Source organism: Pelodiscus sinensis, chromosome 6, assembly GCF_052426305.1.
Source record: "Pelodiscus sinensis isolate ZL-2025 chromosome 6, ASM5242630v1, whole genome shotgun sequence".
Classification (NCBI taxonomy): domain Eukaryota; kingdom Metazoa; phylum Chordata; order Testudines; family Trionychidae; genus Pelodiscus; species Pelodiscus sinensis.
The window spans coordinates 43,992,212-44,017,748 of NC_143057.1; the positions used below are offsets into that span (position 1 = coordinate 43,992,212).

At 44.2% G+C, this 25,537-nt stretch overlaps 1 protein-coding gene across 7 annotated transcripts in view; it reads right to left on the minus strand.

Moving 5' to 3' along the window:
* FANCC (FA complementation group C) overlaps window positions 1-25,537 on the minus strand; it is a 168,248-nt gene that overhangs the window by 85,728 nt on the left and 56,983 nt on the right. For all 7 annotated transcript variants that reach the window (XM_075931816.2, XM_075931806.2, XM_075931810.2 and 4 more), the window contains exons 5-6: window positions 8,304-8,423; window positions 6,582-6,646 (exon numbers count right to left, since the gene is read on the minus strand). In XM_075931816.2, coding sequence (XP_075787931.1) covers window positions 6,582-6,646; window positions 8,304-8,423 — 185 coding nt within the window. The remainder of the gene's footprint in view (window positions 1-6,581; window positions 6,647-8,303; window positions 8,424-25,537) is intronic.

Genomic DNA, 25,537 nt, shown 5'->3' on the forward strand with positions numbered 1-25,537 from the left:
GGAAAAGGGGTATTAATGGATAAAATCAATATAATTTCTAATACCCTCATTCATGAAGACTACAGGCAGTCCCCGGGTTACGTACAACATAGGGACTCTAGGTTTGTTCTTAAGTCGAATTTGTATGTAAGTCGGAACTGTTACATATTGTAGGGGAAACTCTAGCCAAACATTTCTCCAGAGCTCAGTTTTATTCTCCCACACCTCACTTCCCTCAGTCCTTTATTCTCAAGCTGAGGTGTCTTCTGAGAAAAGCCGCTCCACGTCTCCCTGGTCTGCTGGGGGGAAGCAGCTAGTGTGGGGTTGCCTCACCCCGTTTGTAAGTAGGGATCCGATGTAAGTCGGATCCATGTAACCCGGGGACTGCCTGTATAGTTATTTACAGTGTTCATACTCAGCAATAAGAACTGTGATTTGTTAAGAGTCTGATTTCTATTACAGTGGAGAAATGTTACATGATATATTTTCAAAATCTTCCAAATTTACAATTTAATATCTCCAGTTTAAAAATGAATATTGAAATAGGTGTAAGTATCAGAGGGGTAGCCGTGTTACCCCTCTGATACTTGACACCATGCAAGGCACTATATTTAGCCATATGGAGTGGAAATCTATCAACCTCATGAAGAAACTTGCACAAGTACAGATATCTTTCTCTCCAAATGCAAACGGATGGACATCATACCAAATGGACTGAAGGTGAAAAATCCATTACTATCTACATACTGCACAGACTACAGTGAGAGATTATGCCATACACTATCTAAAAAACTGAGGAACCACCTGATCAGCATCCTGTACAGCAAACAGGAAAACATCAAAAATGAGCTCTTCAATCTGGAGTCTCATAAAAAACCAACCTTCCCCACAAATGGATTTTAACTTACTAAAATAAGACAGGAGATCTACATTACACACTCCACTTCTCTACAGAGGAAAAAGGACTGTAAGCTGTCTAAAATCCTACCTGCCACATGGGGCCACAACATGGGGCCCTAACTCACCCAGCAATATTATCTATCTTTCCAGCTACACACTCAGCCCGGCAGAAGAGTCCGTTCTATCTCGGGGACTCTCTTTTTGCCCCACCAACCCCACTAACATGATACAGTTCTGCGATGATCTGGAAGCCTATTTTCGCCATCTCCATTTCAAGGAATACAGGCAGTCCCCGGGTTACATACGAGATAGGGACTGTAGGTTTGTTCTTAAGTTGAATCTGTATGTAAATCGGAACTGGCGTCCAGATTCAGCCGCTGCTGAAACTGACCACCAGTTCTGACTTACATACAGATTCAACTTAAGAACCCCAAGCTTCCCCAAGTCAGCTGCTGCTGAAACTGATGAGCGCTGATTCCAGGAAGCCTGGGGCAGAGCAACTCTGCCTCGGGCTTCCTGTAGTCAGCGCTGGTCAGTTTCAGCAGCGGCTGACTTGGGGACGCCTGGGGCAGAGCAACTGGGGTGCTGCTGGGTTGGTCCAGTAGCACCCCTCGGCGCTACTGGACCAACCCAGCAGCACCCCAGCTGCTCTGCCCCAGGCGTCCTGATTCAGCCACTGCTGAAACTGACCAGCAGCAGCTGAATCAGGACCTCGGGCAGAGCAGCTGGGATGCTGCCGGGTTGGTCCAGTAGTGCCCAGAGCGGGTGCTGCAGGACCAATCCGCAGCGCCCCAGCTGCTCTGCTCCAGGGTCCAAAACAAAAGCCTGGTCTGCTGGGGGGGGGGGGGGTGCACACTATCCGTGTCCCCCCCCCAGCAGACCAGGGACACGGGGAGCAGAGCAGCAGCGGCAGTGTCCCCCCCGCGGCTGCGGCTTCAGTCCCGGTGCCTGTGGTCTGCTGGGGACCGTCCCCAGCAGACCACAGGCACCGGGACCCAAGCGGCAGCAGCGGGCGGGTTCCCGCGCTTCTGAGGCTTTGCTCTGGCCCCCAGAGCACAGGTACCGGGTCTCAAGCAGCAGCAGCAGCAGTTCCCAGCAGACCACAGGTACCGGGTCTCAAGCAGCAGCAGCAGCGGTTCCCGCGCTTCCGAGGCTTTGCTCTGGCAAAGCCTCAGAAGCGCGGGAACCTGCCCGGTGCCCCTGGTCTGCTGGAGACGGTCTCCAGCAGACCAGGGGCACCGGAGCAGCTTACGAACGGGGCTTTCTCGCCCCGGAGCTCGCAGGTAGCAATCCGCTACCTCGACCTCCGGGGCGAGAAAGCCCCGTTCGTAAGTGCGGATCCGACATAAGTCGGATCCGCGTAAGTCGGGGACTGCCTGTACTTCCAACACAACACTGAACAGTGCACTGCCACACAGATACCCTCCCACCAACAGCACAAGAAGAACTCCACATGGAATCCTCCTGAGGGTCGAAATGACAGTCTGGACCACTACATAGAATGCTTCCGTCGATGTGCACAGGCAGAAATTGTGGAAAAACAGAATTGCTTGCCTTGTAACCTTAGTCGTGCAGAATGCAATGCCATCCACAGCCTCTGGAACAACTCTGACATTATAATCAAAGACGCTGATAAAGGAGGTGCTGTTTCATCATGAACAGGCCTGACTACCTAAAGGAGGCTGCCAGACAACTCTCCAATACCAAATTCTACAGGCCACTTTCCTCAGATCCCACTAAGGAATACACTAAGAAACTGCATCATCTGCTCAGGGCACTCCCCACACAAGCACAGGAACAAATCAACACACCCTTAGAGCCCCGACCAGGGTTGTTCTATTACCCAAGATCCACAAACCTGGACATCCTGGATGCCCCATCATCTCCGGCATTGGCACTCTCACTGAAGGACTGTCTGGATATGTGAACTCTCTACTCAGACCCTATCCCACCAGCACTCCCAGTTACCTCCGTGAAACTACTGATAAAAATCCCTACATAAAAGAATAAATGGACAAATCAGATATTAGGAATGGCAACATACAAAAACCTGTAGGGGAACACTTCAAACTCCCTGGACACACAATTGCAGATCTAAAGGTAGCCATCCTGCAGCAAAAAAACTTCAGGACCAGACTTCAGAGAGAAACTGCTGACCTACAGTTCATCTTCAAGTTTGACACAATCAACTCAGGATTAAACAACGACTGTGAATGACTAGCTAACTACAAAAGCAGCTTCTCCTCTTGGAATTCACACCTCCAGATCAGCTACTAAAAGTGGGCCTCATCCTCCCTGATTGGATCCACCTCGTCATCTCTAGCCTGATTCTGGCCTGCATATTTATACCTGCCTCTGGAAATTTCCACTACATGCATCTGACGAAGTGGGTCTTTGCCCACGAAAGCTTATGCTCCAACACTTCAGTTAGTCCATAAGGTGCCACAGGACTCCTCGCCGAAATAGGTGTAGAGATTCAGGCTTGGACTCTAAGACTCTGTGAGGTGGGAGGGTCCCAGAGCTGCAGCTGATCCTGAATATCTACACCTCAATTAAACAACTCGGGGGAGGGGGAGGGAGAGAGAGAGAGAGAGAGAGAGAGAGAGAGAGTGCGTGAGTGAGTGAGTGAGTGAGAGAGGGAAAGCATTCATACTAAGGCAGATTCAGACAAGGCTCTTTGCATGAGAAACAAGGATGGGAGTCGGGGGTAGGTTGTAGGGATTAAGCAACTAGTCAACTACCTGATAAGCAAATGCTTGAGTAGGAACTCAACTAGCTACTTCCCGCCACCCCACCCCCCCAGCAAATGGGGGGGGGGGAGTCGGAACCGGTGCTGGGGGAAGCTGGCTTAAAAGCCAGTTCCCCCCAGCACCATCTCTGCAGGGGGCAGGAGAAGCAGAGGACAGTGAGGAAACAGCACAAACAGGGACTGAAACAGTCCCGCTCACGTCAGTCCCAACTGCTGCTCCTCTCCCTTTCCCACTGCCCATGGCTCCTGTACATTCCAACAAGAGAGAGGCAGCAGGACAGCGAATGCCCCCCTTATCAACTAATTGAGTAATAGATGGAAATTCCATCAACTATTTGATTATCTGATTAATAGAAATTTAACATCCCTAGTTGGTTGCCCCAGAGCTAATACAAAGATTCAGTTTCCATGTAGATGACCAAATCCCCTCCTGTCTCCTATTGCAGTTTTCTCTGGGACTGGACAACCAACTATTCTGCTGACAATGTACAAGAAGGAGTATAATCCTCCTTTCTTGACTTCCACTATATAAGCCCTGTAGAATTAGCACAAGTAGTAAAAAAATATTTTGTTACTTAAGTGAGCAGCTATGACAGAACATAGAGGAAACCATCACCCTTCATGAGGGATATGTTCTTGAGATCACCGTGAATGGTGAAATCTGCAAATACTGGTGAGGGAGGGGGTGCTTCCATCACAAAGCTACATTGTCTTCATAAAAGAATGCATTGATGCAATAAATTAATATTTACATGTAATAAAGCAATAAACATATATAATATCTAAAATTTCCCAGTACGGCGTCACTGTAGCTTCAATTTCCTTTATAACTTTCAGGCTCTGTTACTACAGCACACTGAAAAAGAATCATCACTCTGTGCCAAGTGCTTGGACTACTGTGGAGCAGCACACTGTAAATACGTTAAACCATGAATAGCAAAACAGCGAAGGGCGAGGGCTTTCTGTACATAGAGTGCATCGCTGAGTAAAATGGACACATTTACAAAAGCTTGTCAAGTAACAACCATACTTCAATTCAATACATGTGGTACGTATCCAGTGCTTTTTTTGTGATGGTACTGCCCGGTACGCAGTACCGGCATCTCCAGACACAGTACCGGCACCTCCAGTCAGAGCTCAACAACTTTTCGCCTGGAGTACTGGCACTTTTTTTTTTAAGCAAAAAAAGCACTGTATGTATCCCTCTGTTTTATTTTTGCTGACAAACTTTGATTCTGATGTAAGCAACTATGAAAATAATTTTTAATTGTTTATTAAAAGGTTATGGTCTTCATTTCAAAAAGCCCAGAGTACAAGACATACTAAGGAGAGGTAGATACAAAGTGGGTAGGAAAACTAGAACTAAGTGTAGTTCCCTTATTAAAGGGGCCTCTGACTTCTAGTCGGAGGATCCTTTGTGCTGCAATCTAGCCCTAGAGACTAAAACTCCCATGAGCCCTTGGGAAAAAGGGGGAACAGTGCCTCTTCCAGGCTATACAGATGGAGACTTAGGCTAGGCTCTATTTTTGGAGAGAGGCACCAGGCTGCCGGTGTGGAGCCTTTTCCAAGCCAGGAACTGTTGTGTTGCAGCTAGAGCCTATTACTGAGTTTGTTACTGCTGGGGCTTGGATCTAGCAGGCTGCTTTGGTGGCTGCTCTTGATTGTCCCTGGAGAGGAGAGATCCTGGCTGTGCCTATGGCTGGGAAGAGCTTAAATAAACCTACACAGGAGGTGACTGGTTAACTGGACTGTTTGGAAAAGTGCTGCCTGGGTCAGAGCACAAAAGACAAACTGACTCTGGGTGCAATGAGAGCCAGAGTGATCTGCCCAGGGAACCAGAGCTGCTGGCATTTGGTGAGGCCTGCTCCAGTGGCAGAGGGATTTTGCAGCTGGCTGCTCAGCTTGGACTAACATACACAGAACATGTACAGTGCTGTCTCCACTCCAGCTGCAGATCTTCAAGTGCGCCCACGCAAGCGTCTGGGACTCTGAATCCATTGGAGTACACACTCTGGTGGGTAGAATAAATGGTGGCAGTGCAAATGCCAGATGGATAAGTTTCCTTTCTTTCTGTGTACTTTTTAATTGATTTTGTTCACTTTTATTCTGTTAAACCCGGTTTCTTTAAGTTGTTAAGTAAAAGCGTGTTAATTCTAATTTAATCAGTTAGATATATCTAATTTATAATTGTTGACTTGGGAGTTAGTTCTAGGTTATCACTGGAATAATTTTATTCCTGGAGGCTCCCAAAGCACACCATAAGTGTGTACAGGGCCAGCCAGGTGGAGGCACCGCCATTATATAGTCTTTGGAAGCAAGGGACTGCAGCAAGAGGGTGGATAGGGAATCCCCAACTAATCACCACCACCACCACTGGGGTACTCAGAATCTCCTTTTATGTTAAAAACATCAGGCTCCCAGGCATACATTAGTATGACCAGCTCCCAGGTAACCCAGGGAGAAAAAAGGGAAGTTACATAAGCAAATATAATTAATTGTTCTTTTTAACTAAAGAAATATTGCTGCCAAGTCAGCTCAAACAGCACTTCTATCACCCAATTATATGTATTGACTCAGTGGGTCTACTTGTGTTGAGTATCATCTGGATAATAATCTCAATGGAACTACTGTGAGAATCAGGACTCCTCAACATAAGTAATAAATTTGGACTCGTTACATAGTAAGCATACAATAATATGTGCACTGTTCATTGATATGATAAACAAGGAAAGCAAATACATAACTGTTAAAGAAGGACATGTACTATACACAAAGTCTATGATTATCTGGTATATAAAAGGTTTTCTGTCATGTTCCATTTAATTAGCTTGTGCAATACCGAAGCTGTATTTTAAGTCTAAATACTTATTTCAAAACATTTTTCAGAAGGACCTCACTGAACTTTAATGATTCAAACTAAGACATCGTAAAATGAAGTTTAGATAACACTTACCTCCCTGGAATGTTAAGTCCATTAAACTGATTTCCTTTGAGTTCTGTCAGTAATGATAAGACTATCTGTTAAGGAAAATCAATGAGATTAAAAACACAGAGCAAATAGGATAGCATCAGTCATCATTTTGTTTTTGTGTAATAGTTCAATTATGGTAAACAGCCTTCTCTATAGACTGTCCCTCCTTCCCCCCCACATCCGCAATCAGTGCCAAATCAAAGTGTTCAAGACAATTACAGGTACTACAATTGTTGAATACCAATCATATATAATTCCCATCGCACAATTTGTAAGCAAATAAGTGAAATATTACAGATCTGCATCTCCAAGAGTTAAGAGAAAACTAATTTTTAAAAAAGCATTACAATAGGAAAATAATGATAAAATATGTAGTAAATCTTCATTTTGAAATATTATTCCCATGATTTTACAGGGTATATGAAAAAAAACTCAATCATTTCCTCAACATACAGTGTGCACAGTCAAAAAGAAAATAATTCAGAAAGTTACTTTCTGGAAAATAAATGCCACAAAATATTTTCCCAGTTATTAAATTTCATAATCTACTATATATCTGATAGAGTTTGTCTGTTTGTTCAAGAACTGCTCCTAAATGGAAAGAGCTAGGCCCACTAAATTCCGTATACAGCTTCCTCTTATCACAATTTAAAGCAGTGCAAGGGTTTGGTGGTACCAGGAAATGGGATGTGCCTGGAATGGGATTACTTCTCATAAAACCATACATGAAAGAGACAGAATCACCAGGCAGGTGAAAGGGTCTGACTGCAGGTGCGCCCCCTTCCAATCAGGGACTACTCCATCCCTGAGCCTCCAACCCCCCAGGCTCCCTTTAGGGAGGTGCTTCCCCTCAGCCCCGAGAGTCATACAGTGATATTGCTGGCTATTCCCCTTCATCGAGGAGTGAGAAGAAAATGCAGTTTGTGGCATTCCTCCCACTGCCTGGGGAGCACCAAAGAAAGACAAGCTTTGTACTTTGTCCTCTCTCCCTAACAGGGACAGAAAGGGGAAAAACTAGAAGCCCTCTTATGTATCTCGGGGAGGGGCTGCCCTCCCCCACCCAGTCTCCTGCCTAGAGCCTCTCTTCATCCCCCAACCTTGACTCCTGCACCCCCCACACCTGAAGCCCCAAAGCCCTTCCTTAAGGACCAAAGCAATACCAGGTAAATGTGCTAGTGTTACAAAAACATTTTAGCTAAAATTAATTTCAGTGATACACTTGAGAGAATGAGGTTTTTAAAAAACATACACTTTGGTATAACCCTCCCATTTTTTTACCTCTTGTTATCTCCCATTTCATCTTTCTGAAAAAACTATAAGGGTATGTCTACACTACCACCCTATGTTCCACGAGGAGTAACGGTAGTTCAAATTAGGAAGCCTAATTCGAACTACCCACTCTGTGCTGCATGTAGCCGCGGGCACGGAGTCCGAACTACCAGGGATTTAAAAATGGCGGCGCCCGGCAAGATGCAAATGAAGCCCGGGGTATTTAAATCCCGGGCTTCATTTGCAACTTCAATTGACTACATTAAACACCCTAGTTTGAACTAGGGTGGTAGTGTAGAAATACCCTAAAAGAGTAACCAAGATATGAAAAAATAACAGTCATTCAAATTCATGTTTCTTATAGCAGCATTTTCCAACAGTCTTACAGACTGGTGATTTATTACTAATAAAATCTCCATTATACAAAATACTCACATTTTTAATCAGTTTAGAATAGTAATCTACAGACGTGTAGCCAAGAGCAGAAATAAAGGTACCCGTACCAACTTCATTAGTTCCCCACTCAGAAGAAGAAAGGAGATGGCACAGCAAACTCTTGAAAAAATCAACAGTGAGGGAGAAACAATATATTAAGCCATGTTTTAGTATATGATATCTTTAATGGGTAAAATCCTCAGATAGATTGTGGCTATTTTGAAAAACACTACTAATATACTTTGGTCACAAAAAACCAAGTGAGTTGCTCAGGTGAAGAGCATTTGTAAAAGTAGGGCTGTTGATCCTATCACAACTCTCCTTGTATTCTGCTTATCTAAATAATCACATTTCAGTTAAATATAGCTTTTTTAATTTCTGATTATCAAATGTTATATTCTAATGGAATATACTAATAGACAATGGCTATTTCTCACTCCCATGGTTCATTTTGGTGTATGCTGAATCAGGACTTTATATATTATAACTATCTAAACAACATACAAATACAATGATTAATCATATGAAAGTGTATATGAAAACTAGATTATTATGACTGAGTGAATCAGGATTAGCAAATACTGAATAAGGCACCCCTTGAAAAAGACCTCTTCAAAATATGTATTTGGAAGGAAAGTTAAGATCTAAGTCCTATGACATCTATGGTAGGAGCCTTTGATCTACTTTATTTATTTGTGAACAAAGAACCTCATCTATAATTCTTAACTAAAAAGAAAGAGGCAGTTTGTTAATTCCTGCTTTCAACTCCAATCCAAATATTTTTATATGTGTTTTCTGAATGTCTAACTAGTTTACTGGTCCTAGAATTAAAAATATGCCCAGTTCAATGTACCGTACAAAAGAGATAATAAACAAGCAGTGGAAAGTCTAAAGGCATTAATGAAATATCAAGAGAAGTGCCTTCCAAACTCTTGTTTAAATTTTTTATTATTTAATACAGTATTATTTACTACAGTATTACTTTACAATGTTGAAGTTTTATAGTAATGCCTGAATTCTAGTATTTTTTAAAGATTTATTTTACAACCTTGAGCAAAAAAACAAAAACAAAACAAAAAACAGCAGTTCTACTGCCATCTAGCGGCAACTGTTCTAAAAACTGAAGATGAAAGGAAAATATTGCAGCAATTGTTTTAATACAGCAGTTCAGCAGAAGCAATTAATATACATTTTTAAATCAGAAAGCATTTTAAATCAGCATTAAAACAAAACTTACATGGTGTGCAAGTTTCCAAATATAATCAAAATAGAAACTTGAAATCTATTTATCTTTACATTTTTCCTAATTTTCCCCGTAATTAAATTACTAATTACCCTGGTTATTGCTATTTGTTTTTAAATTAGCTCTTAAAAGGATATCAAACTTTCAGATGGATGGCACCTGGAAACAGAGGGTTCAGAAACTGCAATGGGACAAAGGGATGTATTGCTGGTCTGAATGGACGTTGAAGGATTCAGGGAGCTGGCAAAACTGAAGACTCCCTAACCAGGCTTGGGCTACGTCTACACCGCAAGTTTTTGTGGCAGAAAATATGCTAATGAGGAACGCATTAGCATAAATCGTGGTCTCATTAGCATATTTTATGCCGTTTCTTTTTGTGCAAGGGGTTTTTTCACAAAAGAAGCAGTGTAGCTGCTTCCGTTGAGATGCATAAGGACCTTACACAAAATGGGGGTTTTGCGCAAAAAGAAACGGCAGAAAATATGCTAACAAGATTGCGACTTTAGAGTCAGAGGAAACTGTCACTAGGAACAATGAGTGCTGTGCACTATTTATCATTACATGCAAACTAGGCAGCCTCCTACAGGAGCCTGGAAGCCTTCTTAGTGTTTTGGGATTTTTTTTGCTTTGAGTCAAGCACCACAATTAGGCCCTGAATCTACAGAAAGCTCTACTAACAAATTATGTCTCTTCTAACCTCTGTCATTTGATTGAGCGTGTCTAGTATAGACCCTGTGATTGACTGGAGGAGTGCTGAAGGATTAAACTCCGGTAGCTAAAGGTGTTGGCAGGAAGCCAGAACCACCAGTGGAATACAGTGCTGAAATTAAAGTTGTAAATATATACCTTGCTTATTCTCTTTGTGTATGAGTTCTAAGTCAGAAGCTGGAGGCACAAGATGAAATTAACCAGAATTACCATGCCTACAAGAAATATTGGCATGGAACTGGAATGAACCTTGAGCTGTGTCTATGTACCTACTCAGCCTGACGGGTCAGCTATCAGAGAGAGAGTTTTTTTTGCTATGTGGGTTTTTTTGTTTCTTTTTTCAAATACTCTTGTGGCAAAAGAGCTTGGGGTGCCTCTTGGGAAGCAATTCAAGTGTTTCCTCCTGGTTTTCAGGGCTTTTTAAAAACCACTTGATGGTAACAGCCTATCTTCCAGAGCCAGTCAATCTGGGGAGTGTTTTTTTTGTTTGTTTTTGTTTTTTGAAAGCAGAGCCTATAGAAGCAAGGTATTTAACGTCTTTTGGAGGCCCCCAACTTCTATACTTAGAGCGCCAGAGTGGGGAACAGCCCTTAAAGACCCGTAAACTGAACACTATTGGCAGCTCTCACCGGCATCCGGTACCCCTCCTTTTCTGAGGAGTAAGGGAAGCAGACAGGAGCATTTGCTCCTATCAGCCTTCCACTGTGTGAATATCACCAAGGCTCAGCTTAAAGCTCAGCATTTTGCATAGCTGGAGCTGAGTACCTTAAGTCAACCTAGCAGATCTAGTGTAGACCTGACCTCAGAGTTTATAGTTATGTATGACTATTTCAAATTATTCCTCCTAACATACATTACATTGCAACTGCCACCGTGTTCTCTAATTGATTGGCTTTGGTAGGTCCCTGAGAAGTTACTCAAATAGTAAATGATGGCCTTTGTATCAGATTAAAGTGGTACAATGAACAGAAAGAGTAGAGATACTGGGGAACACTATAATTGGAAAAAGATCCCAAACTAGCATGTTTCTTTCATTCTGGGCTCAGAACAGAAATGCCCCTGCTTCTTGCCCCTGGAGGAATTGCTGGCGTAGAGGCATGCTCTGCCTAGAGGGGAAGGGAAGAAGATTCTCTGAACCCTACTCAGCTCATGCAGAGAGAAAGAAAAGGAAGGCTCAGAGCTATTGCATAAAGATAATAAAGTACTCACTGGACATGAGCAGAAGGCCTATTTCAGCTCCTTTGCCATCCAGTGTACTCAATTCAGTTGTGTTGCACCTGAACTGAACAATGGTCTATTACTGTTATTATTTAATATTTATATTATGGTAATATAGCCATAGGCCACAATTCAGATCATACCTGTTACGCTAGTTATTTTTAAAAGAGAGGTAGACAAGATCACTGCTTCTGGTTGACAATCTTAAGATTTTTTTCCCAAACCACAAGAGGTAGCATTTATGAGAAAGAATATTTCCAAACCAAGCTGTGATTTAAAAAAAATTTTCACTAGTACAGCTCAGTGAACTTTACCAAAGAGATCAGTATCTTCTGTCTTAAAAGACTACCCCCAAAATACTCAATCTTTATTTTCAAAAATTCATTACATTAAATCATCTATTTTTTGTTGGTCCTTTGAAAAGTCATTAAGAAATGTTTCAATGTATTATGCAGAAGTTAATGAATTAATCCACGTTTCCTAAGAGCCAAATTCCTCCCTTGGATGCATGCTTTAGTGTAGTGGTCACCAACAAGTAGATCGGGATCTACTGCCCTGTGTGCCTGCATCATGCTGAGACTGAGCTGGAGCAGCCATGGGGGGCAGATGCAGATGGGGAATGATAGGTTTGTGTCCAAAGCCCGTTCCTTATGGGAGGGCTGTTTAACTGTCTGCAGCATGGGTGTTGGTGCCGCATCCTTTAGTAATGCCGGCACTGGTGTGCGTGAGCGCCAGCAGGAGATGTCCAGTGCAGAGGATGATCTTTTCAGCACCGACGCTGAGCGCGACTTCAAGGTCGCGGTGCAAGTCCAAGCATTTGATTCCCTGGTGCTGGGGGTGTTCATCTTGTCCCGTCCACATCCTCGGGAGGATGGGACAGGGACTTAGATGGGGATAGTCCCTTTTTAGCCAGTTCGTGTGGTGATGGTGAGGCAGCTCTCTTCCTTGTAGAGTGTGCTGCTGGTACATGCGCTTCCCCAAGACAGTGGATACAGTCTGCATGTTTATCCAAGACTGGCATCAGCTCCTGGCATGAGTGACATTTCTTAAAACCAAATGATCCTGGCACTGTGCCATCTGCCAGGGTTGTAGCAAGTGTTCTATTAGGCTACATCTAGACTACAGGCTTCTTTCGAAAGAAGCTTTTTTTGGAAGAGATCTTCCAAAAAACTTCTTTCAAAAGAGAGCACACACTGCAAAAGTGCATCAAAAAAGTGATCTGTTTTTTTGAAAGAGAGCGTACAGACTGAATGAAGCGTACATGTAAGCTGTGATTGCTATGGACTGAATGGTCACCAGGGCACCTGTGCTTTTTCCTCTTTCCTCTTCTTTCGAAAGAACGCCCTATTCCCCGTCCACACACGCCTTTTTCTGAAAGAGCTCTTTCAGAAAAAGGCGTCTTCCTTGTAGAAAGAGGATTACCAATGCCTGAAAAACCCCTCTTCTTTTGATTTACTTTTGGAAGAATGCGATTGCAGTGTGGACGTAAGTGAAGTTTTTTCGGAAAAACAGCCATTTTTCCAACAAAACTATGTAGTGTGGACATTCCCTTAGGGATTGCCCCGTGACCATTACTGCCATTAAAGCTACATTATTAAAAATTGTTTTTCAGCTTTTCTTTCTTTTCTTCACTCCCTGGCCTTTTTTTTTTTTAAGGGGGCAGGGGGGAGCAGACGGCTTAGCAGCTGCCTGTGGTAGGCACCCACCGAAGTGGGAACTCTGTGAGAAGCTGACAGAAAAAACATTTAAAAAAAACAAACCACAGGATGAAGCAAAGTGTTAAAACAGTGGAGAGATAGGGAAAGCCAAACCGGAGGGTTTCTCACTCTCCCTCAGGAGAAGCTGAGGAGAACGAAGAGCTCTGTCCATTACTTAGGATAGTAGAAGAGGAACTGAAGGGGGGAGAGGGGGAGGAGCTGTGCACAGGAGGCACCAAGCTAAGCACAGCACAAGGATCCCCTCGTACATGTGCGGCTTGCAGACATTGCTGGAAAAAGCTCCGCTACATGGCTCCAGGACGACCCTACACCACCCACGGGGACATCACCCTAAGAAGAACTAAAAAACATGCAACCCCACCTGTGACAATGTACTCCATAATATTCATGGAGACATATTTATGAATACGAGCATGACATAACTTAAATATGTGTAACTCCTCCTGTTCACTAGTCTAGTGAGAGGTTATTCAGCATAGGGGAACACTTGTGACTTCTTACACAGCTGTGGGAGACTAGGCCTGAGGCTCCTTGGTGTGCTTTGCATTGTGTATTATGTGTGTGCACCTCAGATCAGACCCACTCGGACAAACTACCAGGGAACAGGTAAAAAAAAAAAAAAAAAAAACAGAACAGGATCACAGTTCAGCAGCCCCTCCTCTCTGCATGCAACTTCTAGCTCAGTTCCTGCTGAGACCCCACTGTGGGGCAGAGGTTACAGCACAGCCCCCTTACAACATGTTCCAACTCTCACAGTAACTAAGCCCCACAACAACCAAGTCCAGGTTCTCCCTTTGTGTCACAAACTCCTCTCAGAGTGCTGTATAGCCCTTTTTGGTCCTACCTGTAAAAAAACCCATAGAACAGGATCACAGATCAGAAGGCCTCCTCTCTGCATGCTACTTCTAGCTCAGTTCCTGCTGAGACCCTGCTGGAGGCAGAGGGTACATCCTGGCAGGAAGTTCTCCCAACATGCCACAGTTTGTAGTCCACAACGTGTAGTTCCCAGGGCTGCTGTTGAAGCACACTGGACCATGGGCTATTTATGCAAAATATTTTATACAACATATCACTGGAAAGCTTGTAATCCACTGAATGTGCATATTCTATTTGTATGAATGTACAGTACCATTTCTGTATCTGAAATTCAAAATATTGACTGTAGATTTATTATCAGTGTGTTATATTGGGAAAACCCTATTTTCAGCCCATCATGAACAACAATGAAGAAGCCAGACACAGAGCTAATAGCCCATTAGCAAGAGAGAGTTGAGTGGTGGAGAACTATCTTCCTGAAGACATGCTACAAAGATATTTCCATGTTGCTTCACACATCTTGAATTTTGTACTTTTCCACAAATGTGTTAGGAGAGACCAGAGATTCTGGCTTAGCAAGACAAAAGGGGTAGGATGCCCCAGAAGGCAGATAAGCCGACTAAATGGTATTTTCAGCACATCAAGTTATAGTCTCAAGGGGATTTCTGTGACAGAACCAATCACACCACATCCATAAAAATCTCACAAAATCTTACCATTATCAGACAAAAATTCACATTTCTGAATCTGAAAAAAAAGTATTTGCAAGAAGAAATAATAATAGTAATCTCCAAAGGACACATAGTCCAGTTGTTTAAGAGTAAAGCTAATAGATAGGAGATCTCAAATTCTATTCTTACTCTCACTTTAATAATAACTTTCAATTATATAAATAATTACATTGTTCAGTGAAGGAGGTCAATATATTATCTCGCATTGTATAAAAAGGAAGACAGACTCAGTTTAAGTAATATAGGGATGTCAAATGATGTTTAATCAGCTAATCAACTAGTCAATGGAATTTCCATGAACTAGACGATTAGTTGATAAGGAGAGGAACTGCAGAGATGCAGCAATGTTAGCTTCCAGCTCCAGGAGCTAACCCCGTGGCAGCTCTGCTTTTTAAATGTATTAAGAACCGCCAGGCCCCTGCTGGCCTCAGGTTGCTCTAAAGGTGGTTTTCCTCCCTTGGGATGCCAACTTTCAAATTGCATAAAACTGAACATTCTTGCCTCACTGTTCCCCAAGGCCCTGCTCCTTCCCTTCCCCTTCTGTGAGCATCATTCCGACTCACTTCAACCCCCTCTTCCTCTGTCCTTCACTCAACCCCAACCTCATTCATTTTCACTAGACTGGGATGTGGGGGGGGGGGCCTTGGGAGGTGGTGGTGAGGGTTCCAACTGTGAGTGCAGGCTCCCGCATAGGGCCAAAATAAGGGGTTTGGGATGTGGGAGAAAGAAGAAATTACTACAGATACTTTTCTGCTATTTTTCCTTATAAAATCTTGCTTGCAGGTTTAAAAAAAGTTTCATATGTCACATGTCATCTGAATAAAATGATCAACAACAAAATTCAAACTGGTCTGGTATTTTTAGAATGGGGGGAGGAGTTAAACTGTGAAATAAACATTCAGAAATTTTAAGAACTGCAGTGTGCAAATGAAACGGAAGCCTGCTTATTTATGGAATGTCTCAACACAAGAGTTTATGTAGCCTATTCCGTTAGTAGGATGCTGACATAACACAATACACAGAATTTCCGCACTCTGTTCCAATCATAACACAATCTCCAATTTTTAATTTTGTTTATGAGACCTCTTACTTGCTCATTCATTAGTTCCAGGAAAAAATATAAAATTGGGTTTTCCACAAACCAAAACTGAAAGGCAGAAGAAAATAAGGCTGAACTGAATAACAATGTACACATTTATGCATAATGGATTTTTTCAGAATACAGTTGTGCTCTATATAATTTGGTTTTCTAACATTTGATCAGATCCCAATGTTTAAATTAGCTAGTAAAATTATATCAGTATATACCTATGTTGACAGCTGAGTTATCAATATACAGTCATAGTTCCATGCCATGAAAGGATCATGGTGATCATCTAATCTAACACAGGCCACAGTCCTTCCAAAAAATATATGGATTTAGTTTGAATATATGTTATAAACTGTCTATAAGGAATTTCTTTAACTACTTGTTATCACAGAAACACATAACTGAGCTACAATTTCTGCTTTAAAACTTTGAGCAAATTGTATTTTAAACAAAGTGGAATTTACAGATTTAATATTTTAGATACACATTTGTACTGTGTGCAGTTATACTTCACTGACTGACTAGTGAACTAGTGAACATGAAATGTAAATCTAACATTTCAAACTTAATTCCAATTTCACCTTGACCTCAAGTCCTTTTAAATAATAACCCATAGATCCTGATCCAACAAATCATTGACATGTGTGCTTAAATTTAAGCATGAGTAGTCCTAGTAAAGCAAGCTCAGCACATGCTTCAGTGATTTGCTGGATCAGTGTCTTAGGGCTCTGGTATTAGAGGGTATTGTTCTTTCTAAAAATGTTTTGACAGGGAATATTTTTGTTTCATCCCCATTTCTGTATTCTTAATCTTCACATTAATAGGATGGACTGTATTAGCTAAAATTCTATATCCAGTGCATCAAATAAACTTGCTGACCCCAAAAGAATATTTGGATTTATTAAAGTTTCCTGCTTTTATTCTCATTTACTAGGAATGGCAACCTTAAACCAGCCTGTGACCACATTTCCATTGATATACGTACAAGGCAAGTTGATTGCAAATAATTCTTCTAAACAAACGTACACAAATCAGACAATAGGCTTTGAGAATGTGAGCAATTCAAGAGTTCCATTGGCTAATATATGGAACATGGATAGATACAGATTTGCTAAAATGATTAGGATAATTTTGTGATCAGAGTAATTCCAGGAACTATATAATTCTTTCACAAAATTCATTCAGCTATACCAATCTACCATTTGTTTTCCTAATACTACATGGAATGTTGTGTACAAGCCTTACCTACACAAAGAAAGAAAAACAAATTTAATTGACTGTTTTTCAGTATTTCCACCAAGCACAAAGAACTTGATTCTGCAAAGTGCTGAACACTCTGGTACTTCATCACATGCTTAATTGTAAATATATATAAATAGGCTTATCTTTAGCCAATGTTTACTGTGAAAATATTCTCATGCTCAAAGTTCAGCATGTGTTTTGCTAGATTGTGCTCAAAATGCGTATTAAACTCCAGAGTCCTCTTAGTTTTGCTTCACGCAATCATAATGCATTGTTTAAAAACACTGGTAATGATAAAGTATATGAAAGAACATAATACAAACACTAACTAGAAAAACAACCATATAAGAGAGCAGGCATACAGAAAGATATGTTTCTACTTTAGAAATTAATACACAATTATGGACTAAATTCATACTCCTTATATGTGCATCTTATTTAAAAGACTGTTAGCATTTTTTTTTGTCTTTCTTAAAAGGAAGCAAAATATGTAATGCTTTAATCCAAAATAAACCTGATCCCAACTTTCAAAGGATGCACAGTAAAAAGCGGGGAGGGAAATGAAGGGAAAACCTCCATTGTTATTCTTCAACCAATTCCAGCTCACTTAACTTCTGTGAAACTAGTATAGGAAAAACATGCTGTACTACTACTGCGGCTAAGACCACACAACTTTTCAATGGATGAGTTCCAAAGCCTAAAGTTCCATCTGCAAGCCACTAACAAAAACCTTGGAAATGGTAAGAAATAAGCTATAGAATTGTGGAGTTGGCAAGCCTTTAAGTCTACACTTGGCCTCAAACAGGAAAAACAGTTTCAAGTCTTTTCTTCCACTCCATCTTTAAAAAAAAAAACCCCCACCAAGAAAAGTCTTGTGTAGCTCTTTGTGATAAAAAAGCGAGGCTTATGTTAGAGAAAGAAAACACACATTCACACTAACTTACGTAAATGTAATAGTTTAGCAGAGTCAACAATTAAATTCTTTAGTTTTTCACTTAAATACCTTTCCCCTTCCTCCAAGCTTTAAAAAGCTGCCCACTACCCATAGCAGAAATCTCTGAATCCATTTAACATGATAGAAAAAAACAGGATGGAAACTTCTAAGTTTAGACAGACTGAACAAATGAGGAATCACTAGATTTCTAAATTCAGCTATATGAATTCAATAATTTCTATAAAGTGTCAACGCTTCTTTCAAGTAAAACTTGGCACAGGACCATCTCTTTATGCTGCTAATAGGCAGACTGTTCCTAAACAGAGCAGTAAATGATCAGTTTGACATTCAGTTGACATATTTTAATAGCACTTTCTCTGGTGTTTCCCCTTTAAATAGGAACATTTTAATTACATTAATACTAAATGTATACTATGCAAGAGAATGCTATGTCCAAAGCCAAGACACAACACTGCACAAGGCATTTAGCTGAAACATTTTTTTCCTGTTCTTGTAACTAGTGTTCACATCCCTTCCAATAACGTGTATGTGTGCCGCGTGCCTGAGTGTCGGAAACATTTTCCCCTAGCAGCTCTCACAGGGTTGGCTGTGGAGACTCCTAGAATGGTGCCACTATATCAGCACATATATATCACTGCTGACCCTACCCCTTCCTTGGTTCCTTCTTGCTAGCTACTCCGACAGTGGGGAAGGACGATGCGAATTTGAACGGACGTGAACACCACATCTCAAAGAACATCAGTTATGAGAATGGTCAACTGTCTTTTCTTCTTCAAGAGCTTGTTCATGTTGATTCCAAACAGGTGACTCCCAAGCAGCTATACCATGGAGGTGGGGTCGGAGTTAGAAATCACAGATTGGAGCACTGTTCTACCGACAGCTACTTCATCCCTAGAGAACCTGTCAATGGCATAGTTTGCAGTGAACATATGTATTGAGGACCACGTGGCCACCATGCAGATCTCTTGGAGGGGGACCTGTACTACAAATACAGATGAAAAAGGCATGTGCCTAATCTGAGTTTCCAGTCACTGGTGGGAGCATGGCCTCTCCCAGATCACAGCAGGTGCATAAGTACCGCACTATCCAAGATGATGTAAATTGTTCAGAGACCAGATCCCTTTCAGTCCACTCTGCTATTGCTATGAACAACTAGGTAGATTTCCTCAATGGTCTAGTGCAGTCCATGTAGAAAGCTAGGACCCTTCTCACATCTAATGTGTGTAACACTCTTTGCCTAGCATATGAATGTCGTTTCAGGTAGAATACGGCAGGAAGGTGTCTTGACCAAAGAGGAATCAGGAGACCACCTTTGGTAAGAAGACTGGGTCTGGCCTAAGTTACACCTTCTCCTTATGGAACACCGTGTACGGGGGTTTAGAAAAAAGAGCTCGTAGCTCTGACACCCTCCTTGTCAATGTGATGGCTACCAAGAAAACACCTTCATGGACAGGTGAAACAATGAACACTCAGCCAGTGTTTCAAAGGTGGCATGAGTCCCATAAGTTTACTGAGTACCAAGTTAATGTGGGAATAGGTGAGTGAGAATCTGGATACAACCTGTCCATCCCTTTCTTAACGTGGGTTACCATCCGGTGAATGAAAAGGGAATGTTGGGAGCACCCTTGGTGGAAAGTGGACACAGACGCCAAGTGGACCTTAACAAAGGAAGGTGTCAGGCCCTGTGTTCGTAAGGGTAACAAGTAGTCCAGTACCATGGAAACGGATGCTCGCCTAGTGGAAACATTCCATTCTGAGCACCAGAAAGAAAACCTCCTCCACTTGGCCAAGTATGCTGCCCTGATGGTTGACTTCCTTTTTCCCCAAGAGGACCTCCTCTACCTGAGTTGAGCACTGAAGCTCTAACGGATTGAGTCATTCAGCTTCCACACCATGAGGTGTAGTGAGTGTACATCCGGGTGTCTGAGATGTCCCTGGTGTTGCATGAAGAGGTACAGGTACAGGGAAAGGGCTATTGGGGCCTCCACTGACAAAGTGAGGAGGGTAGAGAACCAATCTGGATGCATCAATGATGGTGCCAGCAAGATCAGGCATGCTTTGTTCCTCTGTATCTTGAGCAGGACCTAGTGTAGCAGTGGAACTGTGGGAAAGACATACAAATCTGCCCCTTTCCCAATGAATCGCAAATGCATCCCACTATGGATCTCGGTGCAATGCAATTCTGTAATGCAAGAAGTGTTTCTACTTTTTGATCTTCAGTGTGGCAAACTGGTCCAGACAGAGAAACCCCCACACCTATGGAAAATTGACTTAATACGTCTATTCTGTCCTGCTGAGGGTGTCTACAAGCATGTTCTGCAAGCCTGGGAGGTATTGAGCCTCCAAGTGAATCCTGTGCCTTATACAAAAGTGCCAGGGCTCGGAGACAAAGGCAAGACAACCATGCTACCCCTTGCTTGTTTATATAAAACATAGAGGTTGTATTGTCCATGCACACGGAAATGCAACCACCCTTTATCTGTGGGTGAAATACCTGGCAGGCCAGTCTGACGGTCCTTAATTCCTTTCATATTGACGTGAAAAGCCAGGTCTGCAGAGTACCACACACCCTGAATCATTAGGTCCCAAAGTAGGCTCCCCACCAAAGGTCTGTTACAAGTGTCAATGTAGGAACAGCATGGCAAACTCTACACCCTCACCCAGAATGAATGGGTACAACCACCATCTCAAGATGGATATCACATCTTGCAGGATGGATACCACCATGCCCAAGCTATACCAACATTGGCCTGTAGACCAAGGTGAGCCACTGCAGAAGGGGTCTAGGTGCAGCCAGGCATCGCTGATCACACAGCAACACAATGCCGTATGAACCAAAAGACTGAGGCACATCCGCATTGTTGTGGTGGGACACTGAGGGAGGATATCATGTCCCTTATCACCTGAGATCAGGTTTCTAGAAGGGTGGCCCATCCCCGAATCAAGTCTAGAGTCGCCCTTGTGACAGGGCAGCCCCGGCCCGCACTCAAGCCCAGGGAAACCACCTGGTGCAGGGGGCAGAGAGGGCCCCATCCTACTGGGCATGCTCTGAGGGGAGCCAAGGGAAAAAAGGCTGCAGGCCTTCTCAGAAGGGGGGGACCGCCGTCAGAGCCGGAGTGAGCACCCAACCTACCGAGTTGCAGACCTGACCACCAGAGAGGGAGTCACCAAGCCCGCTGAACTTGCTGCTACCAGGCCCAAGCCGGGTTCGACCCCAACGACAGAGCCGCCAGCCAGCCCCTCGTGACCCAGGACCTGCCACCACAAACCCCGACGCTGACTTGGTAAGTGCCACTACTGCCACCTGACTCACGCCAACAGGTGGGACCGCTACAGGCCGGAGGAAGGGGGTAGGAAATGACCCAGGGCAGGGAGCAGGAAAAGCCCGAGAGTTCGGTGTGTTGCGGGGAGGAACTCCCACTGAGCCAGTGGTGGGAGCCACCCGCCACTGCTAGGGCCTTGGGTCGGGGCCCAGCGGAGAGGGAGGGCCCAGGCCTCCCTACCCCTCCTGCCCTGAACCCCGGCAAGTGGGGGCCCAGCTGAAGGACTAGGCCTCAGAGCCTACGTACAAAGGACTAGGCCAGTGGGCCGTATTTCCCCTAATACCGGGGCAGTGTACTTTGGGACTAGGCCCGAGTGATCTAAACTATGCCCTAGACTGGGGCGGCAACCCCCAAGGGCGGGGGGGCAACCCCAATGAACTCTATTCTTTGCTCTGGACTTAGCACCAATTTCTCCTCATTAAGAAGGATGACCAGAGTCCTGAACAGATCTAGTGTCAGTTTTACGTGCATAAGGAGCTGTTCCTGGGAGTTGCTTTTCAGTAGTCAGTCATCCAGATAGAGAAATACCTGAACGCCCCTCTTCAGCAGAAAAGCCACCACTACCAACATGCACTTAATGAACACTCAGGGGATGGCGGACAGGTCTAGAATGGGTCTCAGATCCCCTTTCGCCTTCAGGATTAAGAAACAACAGGAATAGAAGCACTCGCCCCTTACCCTTCGGGGGACATCTTGGACAGCCCCAACGCGAGGAGCAACCAGACCTCCTGTCTTAGGGGATGTTTGTGAGAGGGGTCTCTGAAGAGGGACAGGGAAGGAGGGTGTGACAGGGAGAGCATACCCCACACTAAAGTAAGTGGGGCTAAGACTGTGGGTGGAGGAAGTCCCACCTCTCCACCCAGACTGGGCATGCTGCAAATGCTGGGGCAGTATGAAAAGCAGCAGAACACCTCAGTCTGGGATGGCCATCGAAGACAAAGGACCTTCTGCCAGAGCTCCTGAACTGCTGCACCCAGTAACTCTGACGGTGGGAACCGGAGACCCAGGAGACAGGCGCAACGCAACCTCTATGGAGTTCCAGGAAGAAGTGGCTGCTGGAAAGTTAGAAAACCCAGCTACCACGTGGGATGTTCATCCAACCAGAGCAGTAGGAAGTAACCCAGGGAGGGTGCAGGAGCGGCCTCTTCCACCCAGGTATCCTCAGCATGTTTTGTCTGGATTCCCCAGCAGAGGGAGTGGCAGACCCGTGCTGCTGCTCACAGGGCTTTGGTTTGGGAGCTTGTGGAGCAGGGTGGGCCTAGGTCCCCCTACCAGGGTGTTAGCCTCCAACCACACTGACTCTGGCTATTAGGCCAAACTGCACTGGACAGAGGGTTATTTATTGACTCTGGCCTGTAGGCCATACTACCCTGAACTGAAGGTACTATTGACTGACCCTGGCCAGTAGGCCATACTGTCCTGAACTGAGGGCTATTCGCAGACTGACTAGTGGGCCATACTACCCTGAACTGAGGACTATATACTCACTCTGGCCATTGGGCCACCCTGCCCAGTGAACAGGGCCACTTTGGACTCAGGGTTATACAGAAAGTTTCATGGATTATAGAGGCAGCCAGCTACCTTGTGGCCGAGGCGGTGGTATCTGCACTCCAGAATGTGGTCACTCCAGTGACATGGAAGTGCATACTCTGCCACAGGGGGTGAGAAGGTCATGAGGAGGAGACTTGTAAGAAATATCCCACTCCAACTGTGTGGAGGACCCAACAGTCCAAAGTAATGCTGGACCACACACAGTAAAAGTGGGAGAACCTGGCCAAGAATAAAAGGAAAGGATCTGGGGAAACTGATGCTGTCCTTGGGCACATCTTCAAAGCCCTGCTTGGGCCCTAAAAGGGCCTTTGAGGAGTTATTCCCCTGGTTAGGTTGCTGATTTGGGGTTATCTTCCTATTGTTTCTGTTGCAGCTACATGGCTGTTCCTGGCGCTGTCTACGAGCGAACGGGGGCTGAGGTCTAAAAGGGGCACCTCTGGGCAGCAAGGGTATGCATGCCCAATGATTTCACAGTCACCCTTGAATCCTTGAGCGATCTGGAGGATTTGGGCATACCCTGGGACCGGTAATACGCCCAGGGCATCCAAAAAGGCCAGGATGTGGGGGGGGGAAGGGGCAGCCACCGCAGCTGCCACAGTGCTGGAGGGTCACATCCCCTTTGATTGATGCAGCTCCTGTGGGAATGCGTTGACACCACATCAGACTCAGGCATCGAGGACCACAGCAACACCAATGAAGCCAGTGCTGGTGTCGGTGCCATGTGGCTGAAGCCCCTTGGTGACCTGTAGTGGTGCCGGAAGGAGTGGGACTTCGAGTGCTGCAATCTGCCTATGGATCTCCATCTGGTCTGGGACTGGGAGCACAATCTTGACACCAAGGGGTGGGGCATGCTTGGTGCTGAACACAACGAGTCTCCGCACTTGTCGCATACTCCTGGTAGTAGGGATTCCGTCAAAGTGTTCAGTGCCAGATGCGATATGGCGCACTGTGCCGGAGGTGGTGAACCTTCCAATGAAGAGGAGGTTGACCTGCCTCAGTGCCGCTGCAGGGATTGAGGGTGCTGCAGCATCGCCAGCTTACCCTTGATTGGTGCGGTCTCAACGGTGCCAGAGTCCTGCCCCACACCTCAGTCTCTAATATTTCTGAGATCCTGTGCAGCTTCTTAGGTATCAGGTGTTGATGGGAAGTTCAGTACCTGCTCTGGACTCCTACACTTCCAGAGCCAGCACTGATAGCACACTGACAGTTCTGGGCCTCACACACAGGCAACTGCCTACACCATGTAGAGGCTTACCACAGTCGTATCTTAAGGGGCAATCTGACTTTGCCTTCTCTACGACTACACAGTATCAGCAAGGTCAACTGGTGCCTCAGGGTCATGGCATTCAGTGATGGAAGACTTCGCAGCCAAGTCTTTAGTGGCACCTGTCTTCAGTACAGTCTTGCACACAGAGGCCGGAGCATTGTGCATCTGGTGCCATCTTCACAGTTTGAGGAGGTCTCAGCACTGCCTCCATGAGAAGTTGCTGGAACCGGTATTCCCAGTCTTGCCTTGTGTGGGGCTTAAAACCCCTGCAGATTTTAAACATCTCAATGTGATGTTCTTCACCTAAGCACCAGAGACACACATCATGAAGATTGCTATTGGTCATAGGTCCTTTGCACACGGTACATGACTTAAACCGTAGGGTATTAGGCATGCCCCAGAGCCCCAATGGGAAAACACTTTGCGAGCAGCTGTCCACTCCTACTATGAATTCTTTCAAGAAATACGCAGTTAAGAGAAACGAGATGATCAACTATCGAATGCTAGGGATTAGGAGCTTGCCTAGGCAAGACAGTCAGAAAATTCCAATGCTGCCACAGACAGTAAGAAGGAACTGAGGGAGAGGTAGGTGGCAGCAGTATACATGCATTGATATTGCAGTGCCACTTTAGGGGTCTCCACAGCCGGCCCTAGGGGAGCTGCTAGGGAAAAAGTTTCTGATGCTTGTGCACGTGGCACGCGTACACCTGATTGGAATCAACGTAAAAAAGCATTAGAAGAAGAACTATATTTCATTAGCCTTATTCTGATTTACAGTTCAGTGTTTTAAAAGTGACTATTACAAGAAACAACACATAATTAATTCATTCATCTGTGGACTTCATGAGTACCAAATTGCTAAGAAAGTTGAAAAGGGGAGAAAAATATTCATGGAACTATTTAGTAAAATGCAAAAACTCATAGAAAGCAATAGCTCAATGACTATTAGCTCAATAACTACTAGATCACAAAATCTATTCAGTTAAAAGTACCTAAGACCAATAATATTTCTTTACACCCGGGCTACTCAACATGTGGCCTGCGGCCCATTTGTTTGCAGCCCGCAGTGCGGTTTGGGCTTACGTGGGGCTCAACACGGGCGGGATCCTTTGAACATGGCCTCCACTTGGAACACGCTCCACAATGGTGAGCGGTCTCCCAGACGGGGTGAGCACTGAAAGATGCAAGTGGACGGGCTGGCTGGAACAGACAGGTACAGGGTGTCAGCATCTCTAGTCCTCAGGAAGGAAGTGGCGGGAGCACTGGGGCATTGTGGGAAATGCTTTGTATTGATGCCTATCAGTGTAAAGAAGCTATTTGCATATATATATATATATATATATATATATATATATATATATACACACACACA